The sequence below is a fragment of the Coffea eugenioides genome, chromosome 4, assembly GCF_003713205.1.
Source record: "Coffea eugenioides isolate CCC68of chromosome 4, Ceug_1.0, whole genome shotgun sequence".
NCBI classification, from domain to species: Eukaryota; Viridiplantae; Streptophyta; class Magnoliopsida; order Gentianales; family Rubiaceae; genus Coffea; species Coffea eugenioides.
In genome coordinates, this window is record NC_040038.1 from 10,402,718 (window position 1) to 10,425,942 (window position 23,225).

A 23,225-nucleotide genomic window follows, 5' to 3' on the forward strand; every position below is an offset into this window, starting at 1 on the left:
GTAAAATGAATGTAGAAACCTGTAATTTATAAAAAATATATGAAATTACATTAGGCACGTATAATGGAATAAAAATTATTGAATTTTAAATTAGTAAATTACCTCCTTATTGGACTTCCCTTTTCCCCTTATTCCTTCTCTATTCTCGTAGCTCTTTCTCCTTATTTTTGCTCACCAATCTCGCTAATGTTAATGTATAACGTATACTACTAGGAAGTCCTTACAATCATTTAAAATAGTATATACAATGACTAAATTGTCTTTTAATAGTCGCTTAAGAACATGAACAAATTTAGCTAACTTAAAATTATAGAACTTCATGCTCTACTTATTAAACGTTAGCCCCTAACTGTGTTAGCTAATATTTAATATTACTAAAATTGGCTTATATCTTATCACCAAAACCAAAACACGTATTTAGCAATTCACATGCTAATTTACATGTTAAGTGGGGTTCACTTAATATGATAAATTAAATCAAATGAAACCTTTATACGTGAACGTCAAACTCTATCATTGGTTCATGAACAACTAATAGCTATGCCTAATAATGCTCTGGATTGATATAAAAATTTTCACAAATTTATCGAACTTAAAATCATAAAATTTCATGCTCTACTTATAAAGCTTGTGCCCCTAACCGTGTTAGATAATATATCATATTAGTAAAATTGAATTATAACTTATCACCGCAACACATATGTTGCAATTCCTGCAAAATTTAGATCACCCCAAGTATAAATTATGCTACTACAATATTTTCCAAAATTGATTTATAGCTTATCACCAAAACATGTATGTAGCAATTCACACAAAATTCAAATCAACGCAAATAAAAATTATACCAATAAAAATTGGAGGGGCCGAATTGGAATTAGATGCTTGAACGGTAACACATATCAACCATAGCCTAACTGTCAGTCCAATGAAATTGGAAGACCAGATTCGTCCACCTGGCATATCTCCATTGGCCAAAATTCCGTAAATCGAAAATTTCGCACAATTCCGCACCCGTAGAACTCACGCGTGCATCCACGAAAGCAGCAAAATTATTCATTTCACCCATTTCTTTCCTTCTCCAGCCTTTCCCTCTCATAGCTATTGCCTTGCAACCAGAGCTGCAATTTCCCCGGAAATTTGAATTAATATTTTGAATTTCCCGGAAAATTCACCGGCGGTCGTCCCCCTCCCCCCCTCATCCAATCCTTATTCTTTGATCGTTGACTTTCTTCTCAGGTAGAATATGTATTTCTTATCCTTTTGAAATGTGATTTTTTGGGCTTGTTTGTTTTTTTTTTTTTGGAAGATTGATAGTCATTTTGGGATTGAGTTTTGATTAATTAGGGTTTTCCAATATCGGAATGACGACGAGTCAAGGCGGGGGATCATCGTCAAGGAGAAGCTTATCTTTGAGCTCGCAGATGAGGAAGAAAGCTGTCGGAGCGGGTTTCGATAATGGAGGCTCCGAATCTCCTCACCGGAAATCTCTGTCGTCTTCTCGTTCCATGTATGTACTTTTGTTTTCTATTTTTAATTTTCCATTTTCGTGTTCCGACTTTGGCGGATATGGATATGGTTGAATATTGCGTTTTGTGCAATTTTATCTTTAGCTGTCATTGCCACATTGTTTTTAGATGGAAAAGGCAAGGGAAAAAAATGTTTTTGGCTGTTGTTGGGTTGTTGAGAAATTATAATCGCAAATTGCTTGAGTGTTTGGAACATGAATGATGATGAAATCCTGATTGGTATTTGAGGCTGCTTTTTTAATTCAATTTGAAACATCCGATATTTAAATCCTATGTCTTCTGCTGCATATTTCATTCGGCAGTTTAATTTGTGAGGTGTCCTTTTGAAGTTCGGTAATATGAAATCAAGGGATTTGAGTTTTTTTCCTTAAGAGTTGTTGCCTTCTGCTTGATGCTAGTATCACTGGATATAATTTGGAAACGGCCTGTTAAGCAGGGGGCTGACCGGTGAGCGGACAGTAAAGAGATTGAGGTTGTCGAAAGCTCTGACAGTACCTGATACTACAAGTATTTATGACGCTTGCCGGCGTATGGCCGCTCGTAGAGTTGATGCGTTACTACTTACTGACTCAAATGCCTTATTGTGTGGAATCTTGACAGATAAGGTTTGAACATAGTTGCTTAGGTAGTACGACGAAGTATAATTACTAATAAAATAAATTAAATTTTACATTCACTTGAATCTAGACTTCTATTTGATTTCACATATCTTAACAACTGCTCATTCTTGTGAGTGAAGGATATAGCAACAAGAGTAATTGCTCGTGAGCTTAATCTCGAGGAGACTCCTGTTTCAAAAGTTATGACAAGAAACCCAGTATTTGTGCTTTCTGACACACTTGCTGTGGAGGCATTGCAAAAGATGGTGCAAGGAAAATTTAGGCATTTGCCTGTTGTGGAAAATGGAGAAGTTATTGCTTTACTTGATATAGCAAAATGTTTGTATGATGCTATTGCTCGGATGGAAAGAGCAGCTGAGAAGGGAAAGGCAATTGCAGCTGCTGTTGAAGGTGTTGAAAAGCACTGGGGAGCATCTGTTTCTGGTTAGTTGCAGGATGTTACTCAATGAGAACTTCACCAGATTTGACTTTCATGTCTATTTTGTGTGCCCTTTTTCCTTCCTTCCTTTTCTTGTTTCTTTTGGCCAAACATCTGCCTGGTCCTGAGTCGAGCATTGGTTTCTTGGTTGCTCAAGTAACAAATCTGTTCCCTCACTGTGATAATTTGATTCACTCTTTTAATTTGGTTGACATACAGGCTCTAATACATTCATTGAAACAATTCGAGAGCGGATGTTTAGGCCCTCCCTGTCTACAATTATTCCTGAGAATTCAAAGTAGGTAATACTTTTACTTACATATTTTAGTTATGTTTTGGACCTTTGGTTATTGAATGCTTTAATTATTACACACATTAATTCTATGTTGGTGACATTATCATGCTGATTGTTTCATTGCTAGGGTTGTTACAGTTGAACCAACTGATAGTGTCCTGTTGGCAACAAAGAAGATGCTTGAATTGCGAACAAACTCTGCAATTATAACAGTTGAAAATAAACCGAGAGGAATTCTTACGTGAGTTTCCTTTTTCTAGATTCAAGTTTTAACTATAGGGTTTGGTATATACTAATGAACACTAAGTTGATTTGTCCCTATAAAATTTTTCAGTTCAAAGGACATCTTGATGCGTGTTATAGCACAAGATCTTCCAGCTGATTCAACTCTAGTGGAGAAGGTCTATCTCTATCTCTCTCTCTCTCTGTCTCAATAAAGTGGTCTGACTCTTGATGTGTCCTCTGGAAAATCTGTGAAATTTGTGATATAGGTTATGACACCAAATCCAGAATGTGCAACAGTCGATACACCTATTGTTGATGCATTGCATACAATGCATGATGGAAAATTTTTACACCTTCCTGTTGTTGATAGAGGTAAATTCATACTCATGAATGACCACATAATGATCATTTACAAGTTTATCCATGTACGCTATTTTGTCACATAAATTTGATGCGAGTAAATAATCTGTTGTTTACTTGTAAGTTTTGTGACATTTTAAATTTTGAATCAGATGGAATTGTAGTTGCTGTTGTAGATGTGCTTCATATTACTCATGCAGCAGTAGCGACTGTAAGTTCTATTCTACCTTTCTCCAGTGTACCATGCTCGATGGGTTTGACAGCTTAGGTCTTCTTGAGATTTTGGATTTTGTTGCATTGAAATTGTCTACTTAAATTTCATTACACTTAAAGACCCATGGTAGTAATTAGAGTTCACTGTTATCACCTTGCTGTTAGTTTCCTTTGTATAATCCTTATTACCTATTCAGATTGGGAGCAAAAGATGATCTAAACTATAATCACCAGTTATGCAATACTATCATCTACAGTGTTAAGGAGAATATATTTGTGGAACCCAAAATAGCATGCTTGAGCTTGACTCAATCTCAATTTTGACCAAGCTCAAGTGAGCATCTGACCCAGCAGCTCGGTTCATTGACAGCCGTAGTACTGCAGTTTCTTTTCATCATCTTCACTCCACATTTCCCCGGTTTCTTAAGTAGGAAACTTTTAGAATGCTGTCTTTCTGGAATTGGTGTGGTTTCTTCTTAAATTTGTTACCTGATGTGATGTTGGACATCTTGGATCAACAAATTAATGGATAATAAAGAGAATTTATATCAGTAATTTGAGTGTCTTATCTCTCACAGTCTCATTGTTGTTCACCAGGGTGAGAAGGCATAGTTTATTGGGTTTCTGCTAGAACAGTAAGAGATGATATAATGTCTCAAATTCTTGTCATATGAAGTCCTTGAGTTCCTTTTAGTTGGTTCCAGAATTTCATTTTGCTAGTTCTTTATTCCATCCAGACCCAGTTTATTCCCTTTGTTATGATGAGGTTGACATGAATGGTTGTATGGCAATGGTTCCTTGTACATTAGAAACAAACTTAAGAACTAGTAATTCTGTAGGATTGTTTCTTTTCCGTTTTAGTTGCATATTCTTGTCTTGTTCCTTCCATTTATTTCTGAGAACTCAGTAGAACTAGGCTGTACAAGAACTTCCTTTCCTATCTTATGTGCAATTCATTTTCAACAGTTATATACTTATTGTTTCAAGGATATGATTTATATGGAACAGAGATCTCTGCTTTTGTTGGTTGTTTAGTAGATTTAGTGGAATTGAAAGAATACATTTTGAATATCAAATTCCTCTTCCTCAAGTGTGCTCTTGTTATTTGTGGCAAGAATGTTAATATTTGTTGTTTGCACCTTAACTAGGTGGGAAATACTGCTGGAGTTAGTACAGAGGCTGCAAACACTATGATGCAAAAATTTTGGGATTCTGCCATGGCACTTGCTCCTGATGATGAGGAGGAAACCCGGAGGTGGACGACTTTCTTTACATATAAGGATTTGCTTACACTTTTTCTCTTATATTTTTGTTTAACATTTCAGTGAGGGTTCCTTAAAGATGGCTTCTGATGGGGCAGACACAGGGAGATCTCTTCCCTGTCCTTCGTCAAGCATGCCAGGCACATTTGCTTTCAAAATTCAGGACAGGAAGGGAAGAATGCATCGGTTCAACTGTGGTATGTATTTGTCATATTCAATAGACGCCATTCATGGCAATTATTATCTTGAAGATCATGTTTCACATTTAGCAAGACACCCTGGGTACTACTACAGTGCAAAAGAAAGGAAAGGAAAGTAGGTTTCCTTCGATGCCGTTTGGATAGCTTAGTTGCCTAGTTCTGTTACTGGTTTTTGTTCCTCATTTTTTATGTATTTGCTTGAAAGCAAACAGTAACATAGTGTTTGGAGAGGGGAAAGAAAGTTCCCTGTTAATTTAGCAGTAAATATAATTTCCATTACAAATAGGTCTCTTTTACCTCCAACTCTTTTTTTTTTGGATGAACCAAACACAAGCAACATAACTAGTCCTAATCCCTCCCTTGCCCCCCCCCCCCCCTCTCTATGTTTTCATTTTCCTCGAAAGTCAATCAAGAGAAAGAAGACCAAAGCCCTCCTATTCCTCTCTTTTTAGTTTCCCACTCAGTGCCTTAATCCAAAAAATGCCCTTAGTGCACCAATCTTATTGTAACCTAGCTTCTATCCATTGCACACCTACTTATATTTATTTGTGATCGTTTATAACTTAATTGAAATATACTAGAACTTGATTTAGACTTCTAATGTTGTAGTTAGGTATAAAGGTGATGACAAGTAAACTCAAATCACTATTTTTGTGGGAAAAGATAAATTGGCTACATTAGTTTGTCTGGGTTCATGTGCTCATATTATCTACAAAAATGATAGTTATGTGGATTTGTCTTCTACTTAGGCCAGATGTGTGTTCGCTTCACAATCAGGAAATGTTTAAAAGTTTAACATGGATCCTTTGTGAATTTGTTATCTGTAAAGAAACTAAAATGGCTCAATCCTTCTTGATGACGAAAAGGAAATCAGTATTGCTGTCACATGAAAGTTTTGCTGATTCATTGCTTGTCAAGTGATAATCCTACTATTCATTTTGAACAAAAAACAAGGTCTTGAGAAATTGACAGCAGCCATTAAATTTATCCTTTTCTTCGTATTAAGCAGTTAAATCCCTGCTGCATCTTTCACATCGTTATCGACAAGTAGTAGGAATAAAGATAACAAAGTAAACATACTTAGCTCTCAATCATGTATACATAAATCAGTTGTTCAGCACACATGAACTTCTACAAATATAATTAGACGTATAATTCTCCAAGGACCTAACCTTTTGTTTCTGGTTTTGAGTTCAGATACACGTAGCTTAACAGATCTTATAACTTCAATTATTCAAAGAGTGGGTGATGACATTGACCGCAAAAACCTTCCTCAGATTTTGGTAGGCTCAACTCCTTGTTCTCTTCTTTGGTGCTAAAAAAGTACCATTGTTTTTAATCTCCTTCAGTGAACGCATTAGTTCTTCTTTGTCTCTGTTGAATGCTCTTATTCTTATATAATAATTGTGCCGCAGTATGAAGATGAAGACCATGACAAGGTGGTACTTGCATCAGATAGTGATCTTGTAGCAGCTGTGGACCATGCAAGGTCGGCTGGTTGGAAGGTATACTTGGGTTTTCATAGTAGGGTCAGAAAATCTGAAGTTGAGAATCTTGTAATTGGTGTGGCACATAGGTTCCTTTACCATTTAGAAAGACAGTTCTGTCATTTTGACTCTGGATGTTCTTCCTCATTACAACGGTGAGCAGTTAATGACACTAACCATTTTTAACTTCAACAGGGACTAAGATTACATTTAGCTTACTCAGGAAGACCTGGTCATAGGAAAGGTTCTGGCTCCGTCAGTATGGACTATGCTCATGAAGATGCATGGGCGTCAGCGTACAGTGCCGTGGCAGCTGGAGCTGCTCTAGTTGCTGGTTTAGGCGTATTAGCATTTTTTAGGAGATCTGGCAAGTAACGCTTACAAGAAGTTAAGCTGCGATGTAGATTTTCAAAACAACGCTTATTTTTTCAGAGCTCAGTGGCTGAGATTTACTCGAGTTGACGGTGGCTTGCGCTGTGCAGTTGCGTCAAGTAGATTCATACCCAAAAGGTTGTAATTATTTTGCCTGCCATACAATTTTTGTGGGTGCCATTGTCTGGAGCTGTGAATTGTAAGAAAAGCTCTCAGGCTTGTTTTTGGATTCACGAAGTTGCAAACTGGTATTCGTGATAATTTTTCGAATGCTGAGATTGTAACCGGGATATAGATGCCAGTGGCAGTGTTAATACAGAACAAACAGCAGCTGTGTTTATCCCGTTTTGCTCTTCTGTCGTCAATGTCTTATTGCATTATTAATATTTATTTGCTTCTATTTTGTCTATATGATGCAGTTTGATATGCTACTGAGTGCTTTATTTATCCCACAGACGAACGTGATACTTGTTTTGCAGGACTTATTGACAATTTGTTTCATAAAACAGATTAAAATTAACATTTCATTTCAGTTTTTTTTTCCTCTTTTTTTCCCCTAATCGTTGAAATCAAATGATTTAACCACCTCAAAGCATCAATAAATTCAATAGCATTAAAATTGGTAGATCCAGTTTTTAAAGTATCAATGGTCCAGATTGTGCTATATTATTTGGTGAAATGATGTGGCACAATCTAGGTCATCGATCTTTAAAAACCGAGTGTATCCAAGTGTGAGGCAATTCAATAACGTGTAGTGTGGAAGTCTTTCAAGAACATCTTTGGGGTATGCACGGTTGGATATTAGTTCCGTGCACCATTTGGCTGACCGAATTCGCACTTGGCAGGTTAGTTATTTTTTGATCTTTATTCGTCTCATATATCAGTGACTACTCGATTATCGGATATTCACGGAAAGAGAGTCAGGTCAATGGGTATCTGCTCTCCTACTCATCATTTAATGTTTTTAAAAAATAATTTATACTAATTTAATTTTGTATTTTATATATTCATCTAAAATTCAACATAGATTTTTTCTAAAAAAAAAATGGTCTCTTATTGAGAAACAAACAAGTAAAAAGACTACAAGAAAAAGAAAAAAAATTAAAAAATTCAAAATCAATGAAAATTTGAAATAAGTAGTACCTTTTTTCTTAAATATACATTTCATAGCAATTAAACTCTTTTCTAAAAAATATTAGATCATGACATCTACAAATAAATCTTCTAAGCAAACTATAGCCTCTCATATTTGTAGCGCAATTTTTTCTATCAAATTATTTAGTTAGCTTTAAAAATATTATTTTGTAGTATGTGTATAAATATAAAAAATATATATGTGTGGGGCAGGTTGGATACCCGTAGGTTCTTAATTCTTTTTGACCCCAACTTGCTCTGTATATAAGCCGGTACGTGACCCTCTTTTGATCCGATCAAATAGTGCGGATCGCCAATCACGAACCCTAGTTTTCAGATTGGATTTGTTCGAATATTGTGGGCATTTTTTGCCAACTCGTAGGAACATCTATAGTTCTTATTTCTTACCTTTGGGGCAAACACTTGACCCAAATCCTTAAAGAAATTCTCTCTCTCAAGCATGCCAGCTACTATAATTTACTCTTAATCCATAGACTAACTTTGGTTTGTACTAATCTTTTTCAGTCATTGCTTTCATAAACTCAAGTTGTATCAACTGCAGCAATCATCTCCTCATTGTCATACTTTTCAATTTACAGTTTTATTTTCCACGCAGTATGGTTAAACTGCTAACTATTAAACATGTCATTAAAAGGTACTGTTCTGTTTGTTCTTGAAAAAGAAAACACGCCCTTCAAATTGAAAATCACAGTGATGTTTGAAGAATGCCTATACTTGGATAGCTATTCTTTCCCACACAATTGCTTACCACAGCAGCAACACCTTGTTCTACAGATAAGGCGATAAAATTCCAGGGCTTGGGTAATATGCCTCTACTTCACATGGTATGGTGATTATTATGGAGATAAAACTACAACAGGTAAAACTACTTGATGTTGATATGCCTGTAGGCTACTTGGTATGTTAATCTGATGAAAATATGAAAAAGGAAGATGTGTTGAAGAAAAATCTGGTACTCAAAATATACTTAAAAATCTTTCGTCAATTTATTAAGAAAAGATAGTCGCTGGAAGTCATCTATGCAACACGTCAGAGAGAAATAAAGGTGTCACTAACTACATGAAACTCGTCTAAAAGGAAACATCACTTTCAGCAGCCGCTTTTGAGCAACAAAAGCACAGAAAATGAACATGCCAAAGGATGTTAGATTCTGAAATCCTCCATAAGAGAGACAGGTATCACCATCGAGGAATTGCCAGTGAATTTCCTGATGTTAAACCCTGCTGTTTGCTGGCAATGGTAAGACACCATCAAAGAAATCCCCGAAGTAACCACGGGGCTCATGCACTAGCTTTGAAATGATGTCTCTTAGCGTGATCACCCCCTCTAGATTTCCCAGATCATCAACGACGTATATCCGATGGATTTTCATGGAATCAAGCTTCATAATAACATCTTTAAGTGTACTGTCTCTTGTGCATGTTACCATGTTCTTCAAGAGTGGGGAATCCTTTTGATGCTCCTCCAGATAGCTTCGAACTGCTGTCAGGAAGTTCTTGGCCGTGATAGATCTGTAAATGGAATAGCACATACACTATCAGTATTTGATAAATAGGGGTAAAGTCACTTGTGTACCAACACTTGAACAGGAAAAGCACCCAGTAAAGTCCCTCAAATATTAATAAACCAAACCAAAAAGCAAAAACTGAATGTCCAATAGTTTTGATTGCTTAGTAGAGTACACTTTTAAGACCAAACTGCTAACTTACGGTATATGAAAGCAGAATTGAAGTAGATCTTCAGTCTCATGTTATTTGAAGCTTCGCTCCATGAACAAGTAGACGCCCCGTACAGCTTTTAAATTTAGTCATTTCCTCAGAAATAGAGATACATGAACCTTTTATTCAACCTCAATTTACTAATGTGTGTATATGTTTTTACTTTGTATAGGTTCTCAAATTTTGAACTATGGGGTAAATGCACTACAAAGATGCCAATATATCTAGTAGAAATATTTAAGCTAGACCAAAGTTGCCAACCTGCCCAAAGTCTCGGCTCTATTACAGCCTCTACACTTTCCATTTACTGAAGCATACAAAACAAAAGCAAGTTTGTACTGCCATACATGTTCTAAAATTAACTCCAGACCTCACAATTTCTCCCCATCTTATAATTTTTCTGAGAATTCAGGCAATAAAGAACATGAACATTGTAAAGAGAAAACGCACTAAATTGTTCACAGACCTGAATTCTTTGTATATCTCTGGTGCAAGTAGAAGGAACTGAATATCTCTGATGCTTATGTTACCAATAGCCTTTCTTCCATTACTTGCAACAACAGGAATCCCACCAACTCCTTTTTGTCTCATTAATTTAAAAGCCTGAAGCACTGGTTCATCCTCATAGACCTACAAAAAGAGGAGGAAAAATGTACGTAAAAGATAGCACCATATATTTGCACAAAACTGGATGTTTGTCATTGAAGACGAAGAAAAACTTTGAAAAGCGAGGCATAAATCTTCTTTTACTATGAGTTTTGGGTAGTGCAACTAGAACGTGACCTTAGCTTGTCATCTATAAGGGAGAAACTAATGTGGGAAAATTAGAAATACAACTAATTTCATCAAAATAAGATGAAGAAAGGAGAGCGAGTCCAAGTTTCAGTCCAGATGAAGTAAACCAGAAAAAGCAATTCAAAAAGTACCAAATGTAATGTCTGTGGCCAAAGAAAAAATGAATAAAAAAAGATCTCTTGTTCAAATTACGCAAAGGTGAACTTTAAAGAGAAATTCAAACAGACAATGGTCTGATTTAGCTTGTATTCTTATTGCCAACCATGCATCCATGTCTAGATGCCAAAAATGTCATCGTTTGGAATTGAAAGAAACCAAAGAGAACAAAAATTAAGAAAGTTAATACAGTCCAAATTATTATTCTTCTCAGATACACCAAACCAATTCCACATTGCTAAAACCTATATCTTGTTTCCTTTTAAATTCTTGTGCTGCACAGTGGAAGAAGCAGCAGGTATGTTGCAAAAGGACAACTTACTCGAAGATATATGTTGAATAAAAATGTTAAGATTCATAAATACATTGTTGTTCCTTGCCGAATCTGGAATTGCTATATGTATATATATACACACATACTGGGAAAGAAAATATCAACTATCTTGACAAAAACTATATACTGCTAGATGTCATCGAGTAAAGTAACCAAGTCTGGTACCTTAATAATGTGGCTGGGCTTCATTAGAGGGAGACCAAGTTCAGATAGTTTCTTTGAACCCCAGCTCTCAAACCAATGAAGGCCAGCACATTCTTCAAGCATGTGAATGACAGCTGATTGAGTAATGATGTTATCAATCTTTTGTTCCCCTGGGTCAACCACAGGAACACTCTTCATCCTGTACTTGGATAGCAGCAAAAGCATTGTCAAGAAAGAGTTCGATTTTTGCAGGGCGAGAAATGGAGCCCAGCGGAATGACCCTGATATGTCTCCAACCTGCGAAATCATCAGTTAATGCAAGTAGAAATGTCTCAAGAAGAATAACACCAAAAGCTTTGAGAACTACACTATAATCAATAATAGCTGAAAGATTCAACTTCAAATAAGAAGGAAAAACAACCTTTGTGTTCTTATAGAAGTCAGAAGAAGTCAAGGTCTCAAAAAAGTCCCCAGAAGTTGCAGTAGGAGATTCAGGGTGCAAACTTCTATATCTTGGGGAAGACATTCCATTAGCCGCCGCAGCAACAGCAGGACCAATGCCATCCTCAGATTCACTGAACAGCTCAAAAGCTAATGCAGCAGATCCATCCATTTTTTCTGACTGCAGAAAGAAGCGCAGACCATACATCTTTTAACTTATGCCCCACAGGTGACAATAATTTACGGAAACATTATTGAACATCAAAGGGAATAAAAAGATCAAATTGAAGAACAATCCAGTTGGAAAAATTTTCCAGTAGCTCATTGCTAAATATAATAAAATATTCCATGGAAAGAAAAATTTCTGAAAGTTAAAATCTGCAGTTTTGCTCAAGGCACAGGGGCAAATCAGATTAGCGGAGCCAGAGGACCCAAGATCACCAAAACACTTAACAACACCGCCAAATCCCCAAAAAGCCTTACTTTCTGGTGAAAAAGATTGAATTATATTGCACAACGTCAAGAAACAATGATTTCACCCCATTCTCCCCCCCCCCAACCCCCCCACACACACACACAAAAAGAAAAAAGAAACAACAAATTTTAACTCCAGTAACTGAAGAACTCTGTCTATCTTGAATTTTTTATTCTTTTTGGGGATAATTGCTACTATTACCATTAGACAAGCTCATTATTGTAGTATTTAATGTGTTGGAAAACCAAGAAATTGGTTAAACCTATTATCTGAGAACGACATGGAACAGTTCACAGAAAATTACTGGTTCAAAGAAAATGATTCCGCCCTTTCTTGAGTCATGCCTCAGAATGATAAACTAAACCAAGAGACAAACTGAGGATTTTGATTATTCCAAGAGAAAAGTTTAAAGGTCTAAGAGTGACAACTTTCCAAAATCTGAATGATAATTAAGTCCACAACTCCATTTCCTAAGAATTAGTGGCTCGATAAAACTGACTATGATAAATTCCATTGAAACACCAAACCTAAGTTGTTTGCAGAAACATATGATTTCATAATAGAGGCAATTTGACTACAAATACAAACCTGATGTAGGATCGATACAACAATCCCAGCAAACTCAACAATTCCGATATATCTATCAATCCAACTCGCATCCTCAGGAGCTTTAACATCCACGACAGGTGCACTCAGGATTTTATGTTGGGCTAGTAACTTGACCACTTCAGCCAAGCTGGAATCTGAGTTTATCTCAACCACTAAAACAAGAAGGAGAAAAAAATCTTAGCCCCTAGGCTGATAAAGTCAAACCAAGCTGGGACCATCACAAATACGCAAATATGAAACAGATAACGTAAGTGCTTTGATGGGAGACAATGGCTTCTAAAGCAGCCATCAAATTGTATGGTGGATGCACCATAATGGAAGGAGATTGGGCATAATCTAGAACATTAAAAATAACGTCCACTTCCCCCCCCCCCCCCCTTCCAAACAAAAAAAAAAACCTTTCTATATACAACTATTAGGGTTGTATGGTGTCTATTTTTCCATCATCCAAGCAATGTCATTTCTTCAGTCTCAAAGAGCACCTGGTTATAAAAAGTGATGAATTTCATACTTATCTTTACAATAACAAGTTACTGAATGTGGAAATTGATCTCTATTATCATGATCATAAATATTTTAAAATTATTGATTTACTTGAGAAACCTACAAAATATCTTTTTATGTTCCATCTTCTTTTTGGGTTAAAGCTCTTCGACATTTCAAGTATTTAACTAGTATTCTGAAATCAAGCATGGTTAGGAGGACTATAGATGACCTGGAAGTGGGTTATGGAGAATTAATTGATCATTCAAATTGCTTTCTTTTATGCTTTGGTGGATAACATACATTATTAGCACAAGCATAATAATTTGGCATCCATCAAATGTGGGGTATTCTTGTTTATCTAAGCATTTTTAAAGGCAGATAAGTGCATAAAGACATAAGTCGAACAGGTGTAGTGCCACCTACTTTTCTTTCTCACATTCATTTTCTTGAAAAAATGCTCATTATTAGAGCCTGGTGCAGAGTGTGGGCATGTAATGGAAGTAAACATAAAATCACTGGATCTCCAAGGACATTATGGATTAAGCCAGTATTGCACAGAAGGTGCAACCTTTGAGTTTCCTCAATATAAATATTAAATGAGGTTGATTGGAGGACCTGCATTCACTGCTGCTAAAAGCAATGCATTCCAACTCTCAATCTTGCTCTTGTAATTATATTAGGTATTCTGTTAGTGTGATAAACAATCATCTTGCAACCAAAAAAGAAACATGACCCTGTGTAGATTTTCAAACATTACCTCATACCTTTGTTCAACAAAGTAGCATAAAACAGATGAATACCAACTGAGAATACATAACAAACAACACAATCAGTTCCAATTCCTTTATTGATCAATTCAATCCCATTTTTGACTTAGAAACCAAACCAGATAAACGAGAATTAACCTAAGGAAAAAACTACTACCTCTCACATACAACAATTTCCACTTATTCAATCGATCAGACAACAGTCATTAGCATGAGATCAAAGACCCTGATCCTGAAATTCAAAAATTAACGGTAAACTTAGAGATCATGCTACAAGTTTCTGTCTTTAATCCAAAAGGGATCAAAGAACAACGAAAAACCACTCATATCAACACTTTTCTAAGGACCTCAATGTTTGCACAGACAATTCTCAAATTTGTACCCGACTATAAAGTTCACTTCTTTATTAATCAGAGGGGAGTTTGAGATCACCTTGGGAAGATGGAGCAGGAGGAAAATCAGAAACTGGGATGCTCTCAAAACAAGCATTAAGCTTCTCAGTAGGACTCAACTGAGGTTCTTGAACATCCCATAAATCCTCCACTTGCATCCCCACCTTGGCTTCTGGGCTTCTTGGAGTTGAACTACCTTCTTCAATCATCATCTTTCCTTAATCTTCACTAAAACACACCCACAACCCTCCTCTTTTCCTCTTAATCTATCAATTCTTGCAAACTCCGCAGAGCAATCAGATAGTTACAGACAAGAATTAGATACTTGTTACTTTCATGGAACATTGACACATTTCGTAGCATAGGTATTGAGTAGTGACAATAATTGCATAAAATAATGATGAGACTTAAGACAAAAAGGAACGTTCCTGAATCCTGCGCAACTCACACGAGTTCAGATCAAGGATTAGAACTTGAAGTAAAATCTCGGACGTTCATCATTTCATATGGTTACACGTGTTGAAAATCTGATACCAAGATCCATGACTTGTGATGGAGTTGTATGGTCAAAGTTCACTTATAATTTCCCCAGTCCTACTCGGCTTCTTCTTATCCATACCACCCACGGTATTACTAGTTTAAAGCCACGACTTATCCGGATTTGCATCATGTCCACTCCTCTTGTGGCACTAAGTTAATTCTTTTCTTCTTAGGACATGTGTATTATATACGTATATATATATATATCTATTCTAAGTTGATGTGTATGCAAAAATATCTTTGTAGACTTTGCTAGTTCACGCTTGGTACCAACATCATTTGAGCTGATATGCATGAAGTCGACTCAGATCATTGTCTCGACCTTGATTTCTGTCGATGATATCTTGTAAAGAAATGTTGTTGTTCGAGCTAGATTTAGTTAATAAAGAGCATTGACTCAAACTTCCAACAAGATTATAAGTTTAGGAAAATTCTGTATAAGATATAGGGATCACTTGTAGATCATGTGATATATTCAAAAGTCATTATAATTTTTTTTTGTATCATCATACTTTACTAATCACTTACCATCATTCATTCTTCTTATATCATCGTACATCATCCTAAATATGTGACTCTTGAATGTACCATATGAATTATAATGTAGCATGTATATCAAATCTACCCAAATATTATTTGAGGTCATTTAGGTTATGATCAAATTATCATTCCCATAGTTATAAAATTTGGTTCGATCTGGTGGGTGAACCAATTAATTCAGTGAACCAATCATAAGATCGGATTGGATTGCTAATTAAACTAGTTAAACAATAAACTCATTGATCAATCAATGATTCATCGGTTCAAACAATGAACTGAGAAAAAACCTCCAATTGAACCGCCAACTAAAAATTTTACTATTTTTATAATTTAAATTATATTATTATATTATATAATATAATTATTATGCAACCTACGGTTGAACCGATGACTCAATCACCTTTTCAAGGTGAGCTCCAAGCCGAGTTTAATAACTATGATCATTCTTGATGTGTAAACCTTGTTAGAATGACCCAACGCACTATCATTCCAAACTTGGCAAGATTTATGGGCATAGTTGAGTTTGCAGTAAATGTACACAAAAATTCTCCTATCATCACATGGTGAATTTGCGGGTTGAGATAACAATTGACATAAAAAAGCTTATTTGAAACATATAAGATCATAAATACGTTATGTACATACATCTTCTGTGAGCCCTAAACAAATGTAATTTCTTCTTATTGAGCACAACTAGCCTAACAACTTATCCTAGTTAAACCCAAGTGATTAGCAAGCCATGTGATCTTAATTACAAGGAGCCCAACTAGACACTTAAAGAGGTAAGTAAGGGTTGGACTTAACAGCCCCTCGGGCGAAGCCCTTGAATGTGCAAAATTTTAGATACAATGTGAGTTTTTTTTTTTTGGTTCGAATATACTGTCAAAAGATAAACGAGAGGCTTATTAGTTTGTGCATTAAATAAAAAAAAAGGTTATCAAATTGATAATTGGCCTATACATTGTCTATATAAAGCAAGTTTAAAATTAAATAGAAGAGAAAATGACATGTTTCATCCCTCACATTTTGTAAAAATATTCTTTCGTCCCTCACATTTAAAACGAATCAAATTGGTCCTTCACATTTAAAAACCCAAACTTTTACATCCTAAAAATAAACTCTCAGTTGTGAATCAAACCATCTAACAACCCGGTTACAAATTTTGGGGATAGAATTGATAGATCACTTGCAAAAACATATTTCAAACAAATAAATTAAAGCAATTAAAAAATCTTAATTAAAACCCATTTGCTTCTTCAAAATAACGAAATAGTGCTAAAGCTCTCAAGCACTAAACCCTTAGACATATTCCTCAGTTTTGTTGCAGTAAGGGTTTAGTGCTTGAGAGCTTTAGCACTATTTCGTTCTTTTGAAGAAACAAATGGGTTTTAATTAAGATTTTTTAATTGCTTTAATTTATTTGTTGGAAATATGTTTTTGCGAGTGATCTACCAATTCTGCCTTCAAAATTTGTAATCGGGTTGTTAGATGGTTTGATTCACAACTGAGAGTTTATTTCTATGATGTAAAAACTTGGATTTTTAAATGTGAAAGACCAATTTGTTTCGTTTTAAATGTGAGAGACGAAAAGAATATTTTTACGAAATGTGAGGAATGAAACAGGTCATTTTCCCTAAATAGAATCTAAAAACTCTTTAACTCGTATTAATGTTCTTAAAAAATATATCGCTCATATGTATCATATGCTTACATTCAATTTTTCAATCATATTATTTAAGTTTTAAATTAAGAGTTCTCTTTCATTCTTTTGTTAAACTGTCTAACAACAAAAGAAATTGAAATGCGACCACCTAATTCACATGTAACTAATATTATTTTCATCTCAAAACCTATACAAGCAAATCGAATCGAATACTAGATGAATTAAATTGTCATTCTAATATTATTTCCCGGCCCAATTATGATGTTTTCAGGTTGGCCCACATCCATGTCATCCACTGCCACATCATCAGAGAGAAGTCCCCACCACCATGTCAACTATCCAACATGCCAATCTTTGATGAGTTGGCAACATGCATCTAAAGGGGTAAAATAGTCTTTCCACATATCATCGTCGTCTTCTATAGTAAACACATAATGACTCTTGTCTGCTAACCCTCGGCTCTGCCCCTCCCCTTCATATATGTCTATTTCCCCTTAATTTTAATTTTAGTTTCTGCAGGAAGGTTTGATTTAATTCATCTGGTAGTTTTTCCTGGTTCCATAAATGGAGGGCTCTTCAGCTCTGCCGTCCGATTCCAACAATCAAAATCCGACGGGCGGAGCCGCCGAATTTCTCTCCAACCTTCCTTCTCGCGGCCTCTTCTCCTCCACTGTCCTCTCTTCCAATCCGGTACTTCAATTTTTCGTCATAAGTTTTCCCTTTTTAAGCATTTGATTTTTCTCTTTTTTTTTTTTGGATTGGAAAAATTTGTAATTTAAGGTACTAAAGTTAAATGTATAATGTAGTAAAATTGCTTAAGTTCGTATAAGTCTGGAAAATTGTATAGCATTTGCTAATGTGAGAATTAGTTGGTGAAAATGGAGTTAAGAAGGGACGGTAACCATTGACGTTAAGGGTTTGGGGAGGTTAATTAGATGCTAACTGTTTGCTATTCAGGTTTGAAGAGTATGCTATTTGTGTTTGATGTTGTGGGGGATTTTGATTACGTGCTTTTCTTTAATCAGTGTTGGAGGGGAAAAAAAGGGATTTTTTTTTTAATTTCATGGTTTGAATTTGATTCACAACATTGGTATTTAGCGGCCATTTTTATGGTGTTTTTAGTTGGTAGTGAACCTAATTCATGGCCTTGTGTGCTTAAATAATTGTGTTATTGTGATTCTTACCTTGTTTATGGTAATAGAGGTTGTCTTAAGTAGTGTGGCGTGTTTTATGAGAACAAGAAGGATGGACTTTGTTTTCACGCTTTTGTTTTAGCTGATGATACTTCAAGTCTGATCTGCACTGATAGGACTGCAATTTAGGTAGTGTTGGTTTGTTAACAATAGTTGAGAGGTTCTTGGCGGAGTAAAATTGAAGTATTTCACACTGTTGTTTTAACTGATGATACTGCAATTCTGATATGCGCTGATAGGACTGCAACTTAGGGGTTTGTTAACAATTTTTGAGAGGCTCTTGGCAGAGTAAAATTGAAGTATTTTACTATGTATGGTTGTAATAGATGATTCAGCTTTAAAGTCAAGGTTGTTTACTCATTCAAAAGTTAAACATTGCAGGAAGAATTGTTACATTTATGCTTTAATTGTTGGTATATCACATTTTGAATATCCATATCCAGTAGTTTACAATTTTGTAGACGTCCAGACATGAGACATGCAGTTCTACAATGTTAATATGCATCCGTATTCTGTATTCTCCTTTTCAGTTTAAACTCTACTATTTACTTTTGTAAGAAACTTGTGCAGGGTGGCATGCGAGTCTACATATGCGATCATGATACAGCACCACCAGGTCCTCTTCGTTAACTATATAGAATGTATTTGGTTTATTACTTTTGAAAGCTGGTGCAGTGGACTATTAAGATGAGATGGACTTCTGCTTTCTTATTTAAAAAATGCATATATATCAGGATTCAAAAACCAAATTATCGTGTAGATAAGATGATGTGACAGTTTTGGCCATAGTTGATGTTACACTAGAAAGGTTAGAGCAAGAAATATGACTCGCATGACAGTTTCCTTGAGGGTTTGTTGAATTTAGCTTATCTATATTAGCTGTTGAAACTACACCATGGTCTTTTTGCCCAGTTAGATGGCTAATACTCTTACTTCATGGAAGGAGTACCGATACTGTCTGACTTTCTAAGGGAGAGTGACTATTAGTTTATGGTATTACTTGTGAACCAAAAAACAGAAATATTTGTAGAAGATTGTGATGAATTAGGTGATTTAAGCCTTGTGTACAAACAAAATAGGGGAATGAAAGTGGTAGAAAGTGACAAATATTCTGTTATGGGTACATGATGTATCTTTAAACTACTAGAAGATTCAATATCTTGTCCAATGGATTTTCCTCTGCTCGCCTTGTTTGCATTGTGAGTAAGGAACTTTTAGGCTAACCTAACTTTGGTGTGGACACTTAAAGGATTGTAGCTTCCTTAGCTAAGTCGAGTTTATATGTTCAGGAAGCCTAGATCTTGATTCAAATTTAACACAAAGTTCACTCTTTATTACATAATTTGCATGTGAAGACAAGATTCTGTGTGGTGCATGAAGATTCGATTGTTACGTATCTTAGTCAAGGACATAGCTTCTTTCATTTTATGAGAAGCTGCTGCATTGGTTTTCCACTTTAATTATATTAGACACTAGATGGTGTTCGAAAAGGCTTTGCATGATTTCATTGTTATAGTTGTGCTTTCTGAGCCATATAAGTATAACCGAATTGTTGACTCTGTTACTACTATGTATGCAGCGGAGCAACTCATAAAGACAAACCAAACAAACATATTAATTAGGTCATTAATGCTGAAGAAACAAAAGGGTGATTCCGGTTCAAAAGATGGAAAGGCTAATGCATCAAATGAATCTTCTAGAAAAAGGTTAACTCTTTTCCTCTCTCAGGATTTTGTTAGTTGCTTTGCAGTTATAACAATTGCAGTTGCTTTTTTTTTCTTCCTCTGGATAAAATCTAGCGGTTGCTCCTTGGTGTTTTAATCACTTCATGGTTACAATGTTTGTCACAGTATTTACGCGATCTCTAATTTCAGGACTGCTGATAGAGCGTTAGACAGCAGGGCTAAAAGGGCAATGACCATCAGTCAGGTTGCTTCTCGGCAAGGTGAGTACGAATTGTTCAGTTGCTTATTATCTTTAGCAAAATGCAGGACCAGAAGATAACTTCTACAGAATGAGAATGTTCTGCTGGTACAATGCACTTACGAAATTGTTTGGCAGTAAATGAAGTTGCGAGTGAAAAATGGTCACCATTTTGGTGATAGGCTTAGTGGCTGCGTTTGTGCTCCCTTTTCCCTGAGGAATTCAGTGATCAAGAATAAAGACTGCATTTTTGGTCTGCCTTGCAGTCCAAGAGCCTCGGCTTTTTTAGCATCACTGAATGCACCAAACGTCCACACTAGGTTTTCCTTTAACAGACATGTTTATTGTCTTCAGAGCGTATGTATTTTATTAAGCAAGAGTGTCACGTTCCTTTAGCAGATGTGCCCATTATTTCTCTTTCATTGTTTAGAAGATGAAGGCATGTGTCAATTACGGAATATGCCTTCTGCAAAGCTATTTGTCATGTTGTACTCTACCATCCTTATTATCGTTGTTGGTGTCATTAGTATTCTTATTATTATTCACTTGTAAGAAGGTTATACAAAGGCTGGGTTTTTGCTCTTTTATTTGGTTCATGTTAGACATTTGATGAACCTTATCTTGTGTGAGCTTGTAGAGGGATCAAAATCACGCTTGCCTGAGAGGGATCTGCAGAGTTTAACGGTTGAGAGAATTCGTGCTCTTCTGAAGGAGAGAGGTCTCTCCCTGAAAGGAAGAAAGGCAAGTATCCTTTTACTTTTGATTGAAATAAAGTCTGACTCGCCTAGAATTCAGTGTCATCTCCATCGTCCATCTCTTGCATTTTGGTTGAGAGACCTGTTTTTGAAGTTTAGATTCTGAATGATTATCGGAATACTAGATGCTAATACTGAAGTAGAGATAAATGTTCGACTAGTGACTGTAGAAGATAAAGTCATGTTCATTCCAAGCCATAGCACAGTGAGTAGGCACATGTATGTAGTGTAGTTATTTGAGTTTGGATATCCACTCTGTGTCTTAGATATCACCTCAAAATGGGCATAGCTCTACCACTTTTGTTGTGAGAAAACAAACACGATTTCGTTCTAGAAATAGTAATGATGCAATCTATGGATATTCTGCTTTGCGACTTGAAATTTTGGGTTTTTGGAAGTTGGGCTGTGTGGATTAGTAGCCAAATAGCTTGCTTATTGTTGTCTGGAAATCTCTCTTGCATGTTTGCTTGATTTGTGATTATCTATCTGTACAGGATGAGTTGATTTCCCGCTTGAAAGGCGCAAATGAGTAATGCATGATTTTTCAAAGCTGGGAAGGTGACCGCACCTACATGTACCAACTTTTGCTGGCAGAATCTAGGTTTTGTTGTAACTTTCTTATACTCTGGACTAATTTTGAAAGAGATGTCGTGATGCAACTTGCAATTGCCCGCTTTGACTGCCTCCGTGTGTTGTATTATCATGGAACTCTCATAATTGTGGAGTGGGATGCTTGGTAGTAGATATCTCAACTTTGACCAATGTAACATGGTGGGTTTATCATCCTTGCCGCAGTTGATGGTGACATCCCTTTTAGGTTCACCCTCTTCCTTTTTGTTTGCCAGGTATTGCTTAGACTTGTCGATCAAGTGCTATTAAAGTTTGTCATCTGTTCACATAGGTTGATCATGGCTGTAGTCTACGGCCTGCAAATAAATCGCCCTCATGTTCTATCCGTTTGAATTTCATAATCCGCATTGCCTGGTGTAGGGGGCAAAAGAAAAGGATCCCTTACCCGAACAGGGAAAAATAGGGAAATGAAGAGTGAAAAGAGAAATAATATAACTAGTTTACTGTGCCCTCCTAATTGGATAGATTTTAGACAATTGAGTCAGTGCTAGAGGTGTGTTTGGATAGCAACTATTTGACCAAAAATTATTTGCTTATATCACAAACGCATCTCGTCTTTCAACACAACTTCTTATCTCGCATGTATCATATCACAAAGATGCGATGGTAATTATTTCAAATACGATTCCAAGTAATTTTAAGACTTTGTACTATATCATTGTAATATCATTGTCATTGATCGAATTCTTCCAAGCAAGTAGTAATATTTATAGCTCTTCTTCCAAGCAAGTAGTAATATTTATAGCGCTTTAGTGTTGTTTGCCCTTCCTAAAGTTTCCATTCCTATGAAGTCTCATTGGGTTCTGGGTTTGCTCTGCATGATGCTTCCGGGCTTCATCGAGCAATGCCTGAAGCACACATAAAACTATAAAAGGAACGTTGGAAGAACACTAGAAATTGATTGCTTGAGTATCATTCCATGTCTAATGTGAATGCTACCCGCCAACCCCCAACGATGCACCATCGATTTAGCAAAGTTGTCGACAATTTTGGCCCTTATGCTGGTCAAGGCTATCCTTGATTTCTTATTAATATTGCGATCTCAAAAGGGTTTGTTGGGTTCTTACGTGTACAAGGGATAATTTCAGAAACCTCAGGAGAGGTTTCTGACTATTGCAGGAAGCTCGCTTCTAATTTAAAAAATTACACCTACCTCCCCTATTATTAGTATTTCAGTAACAATATAAACCCAATATGCTAACTTTCTCCTCAAAAATCCTAAAATACCCCTTTGTTACTTAGAAAGGGGAAAAACAAACTAATAAATTTCTTTCATATTGCAACTATTGTAAACGACATAACCACCACTCTAACGAATTTAATGAACCACTTCACTTTAATTCCAATATTCTTACAATTTTGACAGCCTACTATTGCCACCCCAAAGCTTCCCTTGCAAATCAACTGTGATAATTAAAGTTTGCATTCAACCTAATATTTAGCCTTTTTTTTGCCTAAATTCAATGTTTGAATTGACCAATATTACTATTCAATCTTGTTGTTACTAAAAGGGTAAAAAACAAAAAAGCCC

The 23,225-nt window shown here is 35.9% G+C and overlaps 3 protein-coding genes across 3 annotated transcripts; 2 read left to right on the top strand and 1 right to left on the bottom strand.

The window, feature by feature from the left end:
* The first annotated feature begins 1,057 nt into the window (after window positions 1-1,057).
* Window positions 1,058-7,330, top strand: LOC113768570 (CBS domain-containing protein CBSCBSPB5). The gene is made up of 14 exons (XM_027312983.1): window positions 1,058-1,236; window positions 1,345-1,507; window positions 1,963-2,131; window positions 2,266-2,569; window positions 2,784-2,862; window positions 2,987-3,100; window positions 3,194-3,260; window positions 3,351-3,456; window positions 3,597-3,655; window positions 4,806-4,912; window positions 4,983-5,116; window positions 6,317-6,402; window positions 6,535-6,624; window positions 6,802-7,330. Exons 2-14 carry the CDS (start codon window positions 1,362-1,364, stop codon window positions 6,979-6,981), a joined length of 1,641 nt encoding a protein of 546 aa, XP_027168784.1. The 5' UTR covers window positions 1,058-1,236; window positions 1,345-1,361; the 3' UTR covers window positions 6,982-7,330.
* Window positions 7,331-9,095: 1,765 nt separating this feature from the next.
* LOC113767655 (SNF1-related protein kinase regulatory subunit gamma-1) lies at window positions 9,096-14,881 on the bottom strand. The gene is made up of 6 exons (XM_027311821.1): window positions 14,491-14,881; window positions 12,785-12,957; window positions 11,702-11,902; window positions 11,302-11,577; window positions 10,318-10,481; window positions 9,096-9,644 (listed from the first exon to the last, which is right to left on the bottom strand). Exons 1-6 carry the CDS (start codon window positions 14,660-14,662, stop codon window positions 9,347-9,349), a joined length of 1,284 nt encoding a protein of 427 aa, XP_027167622.1. The 5' UTR covers window positions 14,663-14,881; the 3' UTR covers window positions 9,096-9,346.
* Window positions 14,882-17,642: 2,761 nt separating this feature from the next.
* On the top strand, window positions 17,643-21,903 carry LOC113767974. Its single transcript, XM_027312182.1, has 6 exons — window positions 17,643-17,883; window positions 18,957-19,002; window positions 19,966-20,092; window positions 20,261-20,331; window positions 20,947-21,050; window positions 21,559-21,903. Exons 1-6 carry the CDS (start codon window positions 17,758-17,760, stop codon window positions 21,595-21,597), a joined length of 513 nt encoding a protein of 170 aa, XP_027167983.1. The 5' UTR covers window positions 17,643-17,757; the 3' UTR covers window positions 21,598-21,903.
* The last annotated feature ends 1,322 nt before the right edge of the window (window positions 21,904-23,225 follow it).

Excerpts from the sequence above, each read along its gene's own strand:
- LOC113767974 (XM_027312182.1), top strand. The coding sequence starts at position 17,758 with ATGGAGGGCTCTTCAGCTCTGCCGTCCGATTCCAACAATCAAAATCCG. Across the intron at positions 20,093-20,260 it reads AATGAATCTTCTAGAAAAAG|GACTGCTGATAGAGCGTTAG; the intron begins GTTAACTCTTTT and ends CTCTAATTTCAG. Across the intron at positions 20,332-20,946 it reads TCAGGTTGCTTCTCGGCAAG|AGGGATCAAAATCACGCTTG; the intron begins GTGAGTACGAAT and ends GTGAGCTTGTAG.
- LOC113767655 (XM_027311821.1), bottom strand. The coding sequence starts at position 14,662 with ATGATGATTGAAGAAGGTAGTTCAACTCCAAGAAGCCCAGAAGCCAAG. Across the intron at positions 12,958-14,490 it reads TCCTGCTCCATCTTCCCAAG|TGGTTGAGATAAACTCAGAT; the intron begins GTGATCTCAAAC and ends TTCTTGTTTTAG. Across the intron at positions 9,645-10,317 it reads GAGATATACAAAGAATTCAG|ATCTATCACGGCCAAGAACT; the intron begins GTCTGTGAACAA and ends TTCCATTTACAG.
- LOC113768570 (XM_027312983.1), top strand. The coding sequence starts at position 1,362 with ATGACGACGAGTCAAGGCGGGGGATCATCGTCAAGGAGAAGCTTATCT. Across the intron at positions 2,132-2,265 it reads GTGGAATCTTGACAGATAAG|GATATAGCAACAAGAGTAAT; the intron begins GTTTGAACATAG and ends TTGTGAGTGAAG. Across the intron at positions 3,457-3,596 it reads CCTTCCTGTTGTTGATAGAG|ATGGAATTGTAGTTGCTGTT; the intron begins GTAAATTCATAC and ends ATTTTGAATCAG.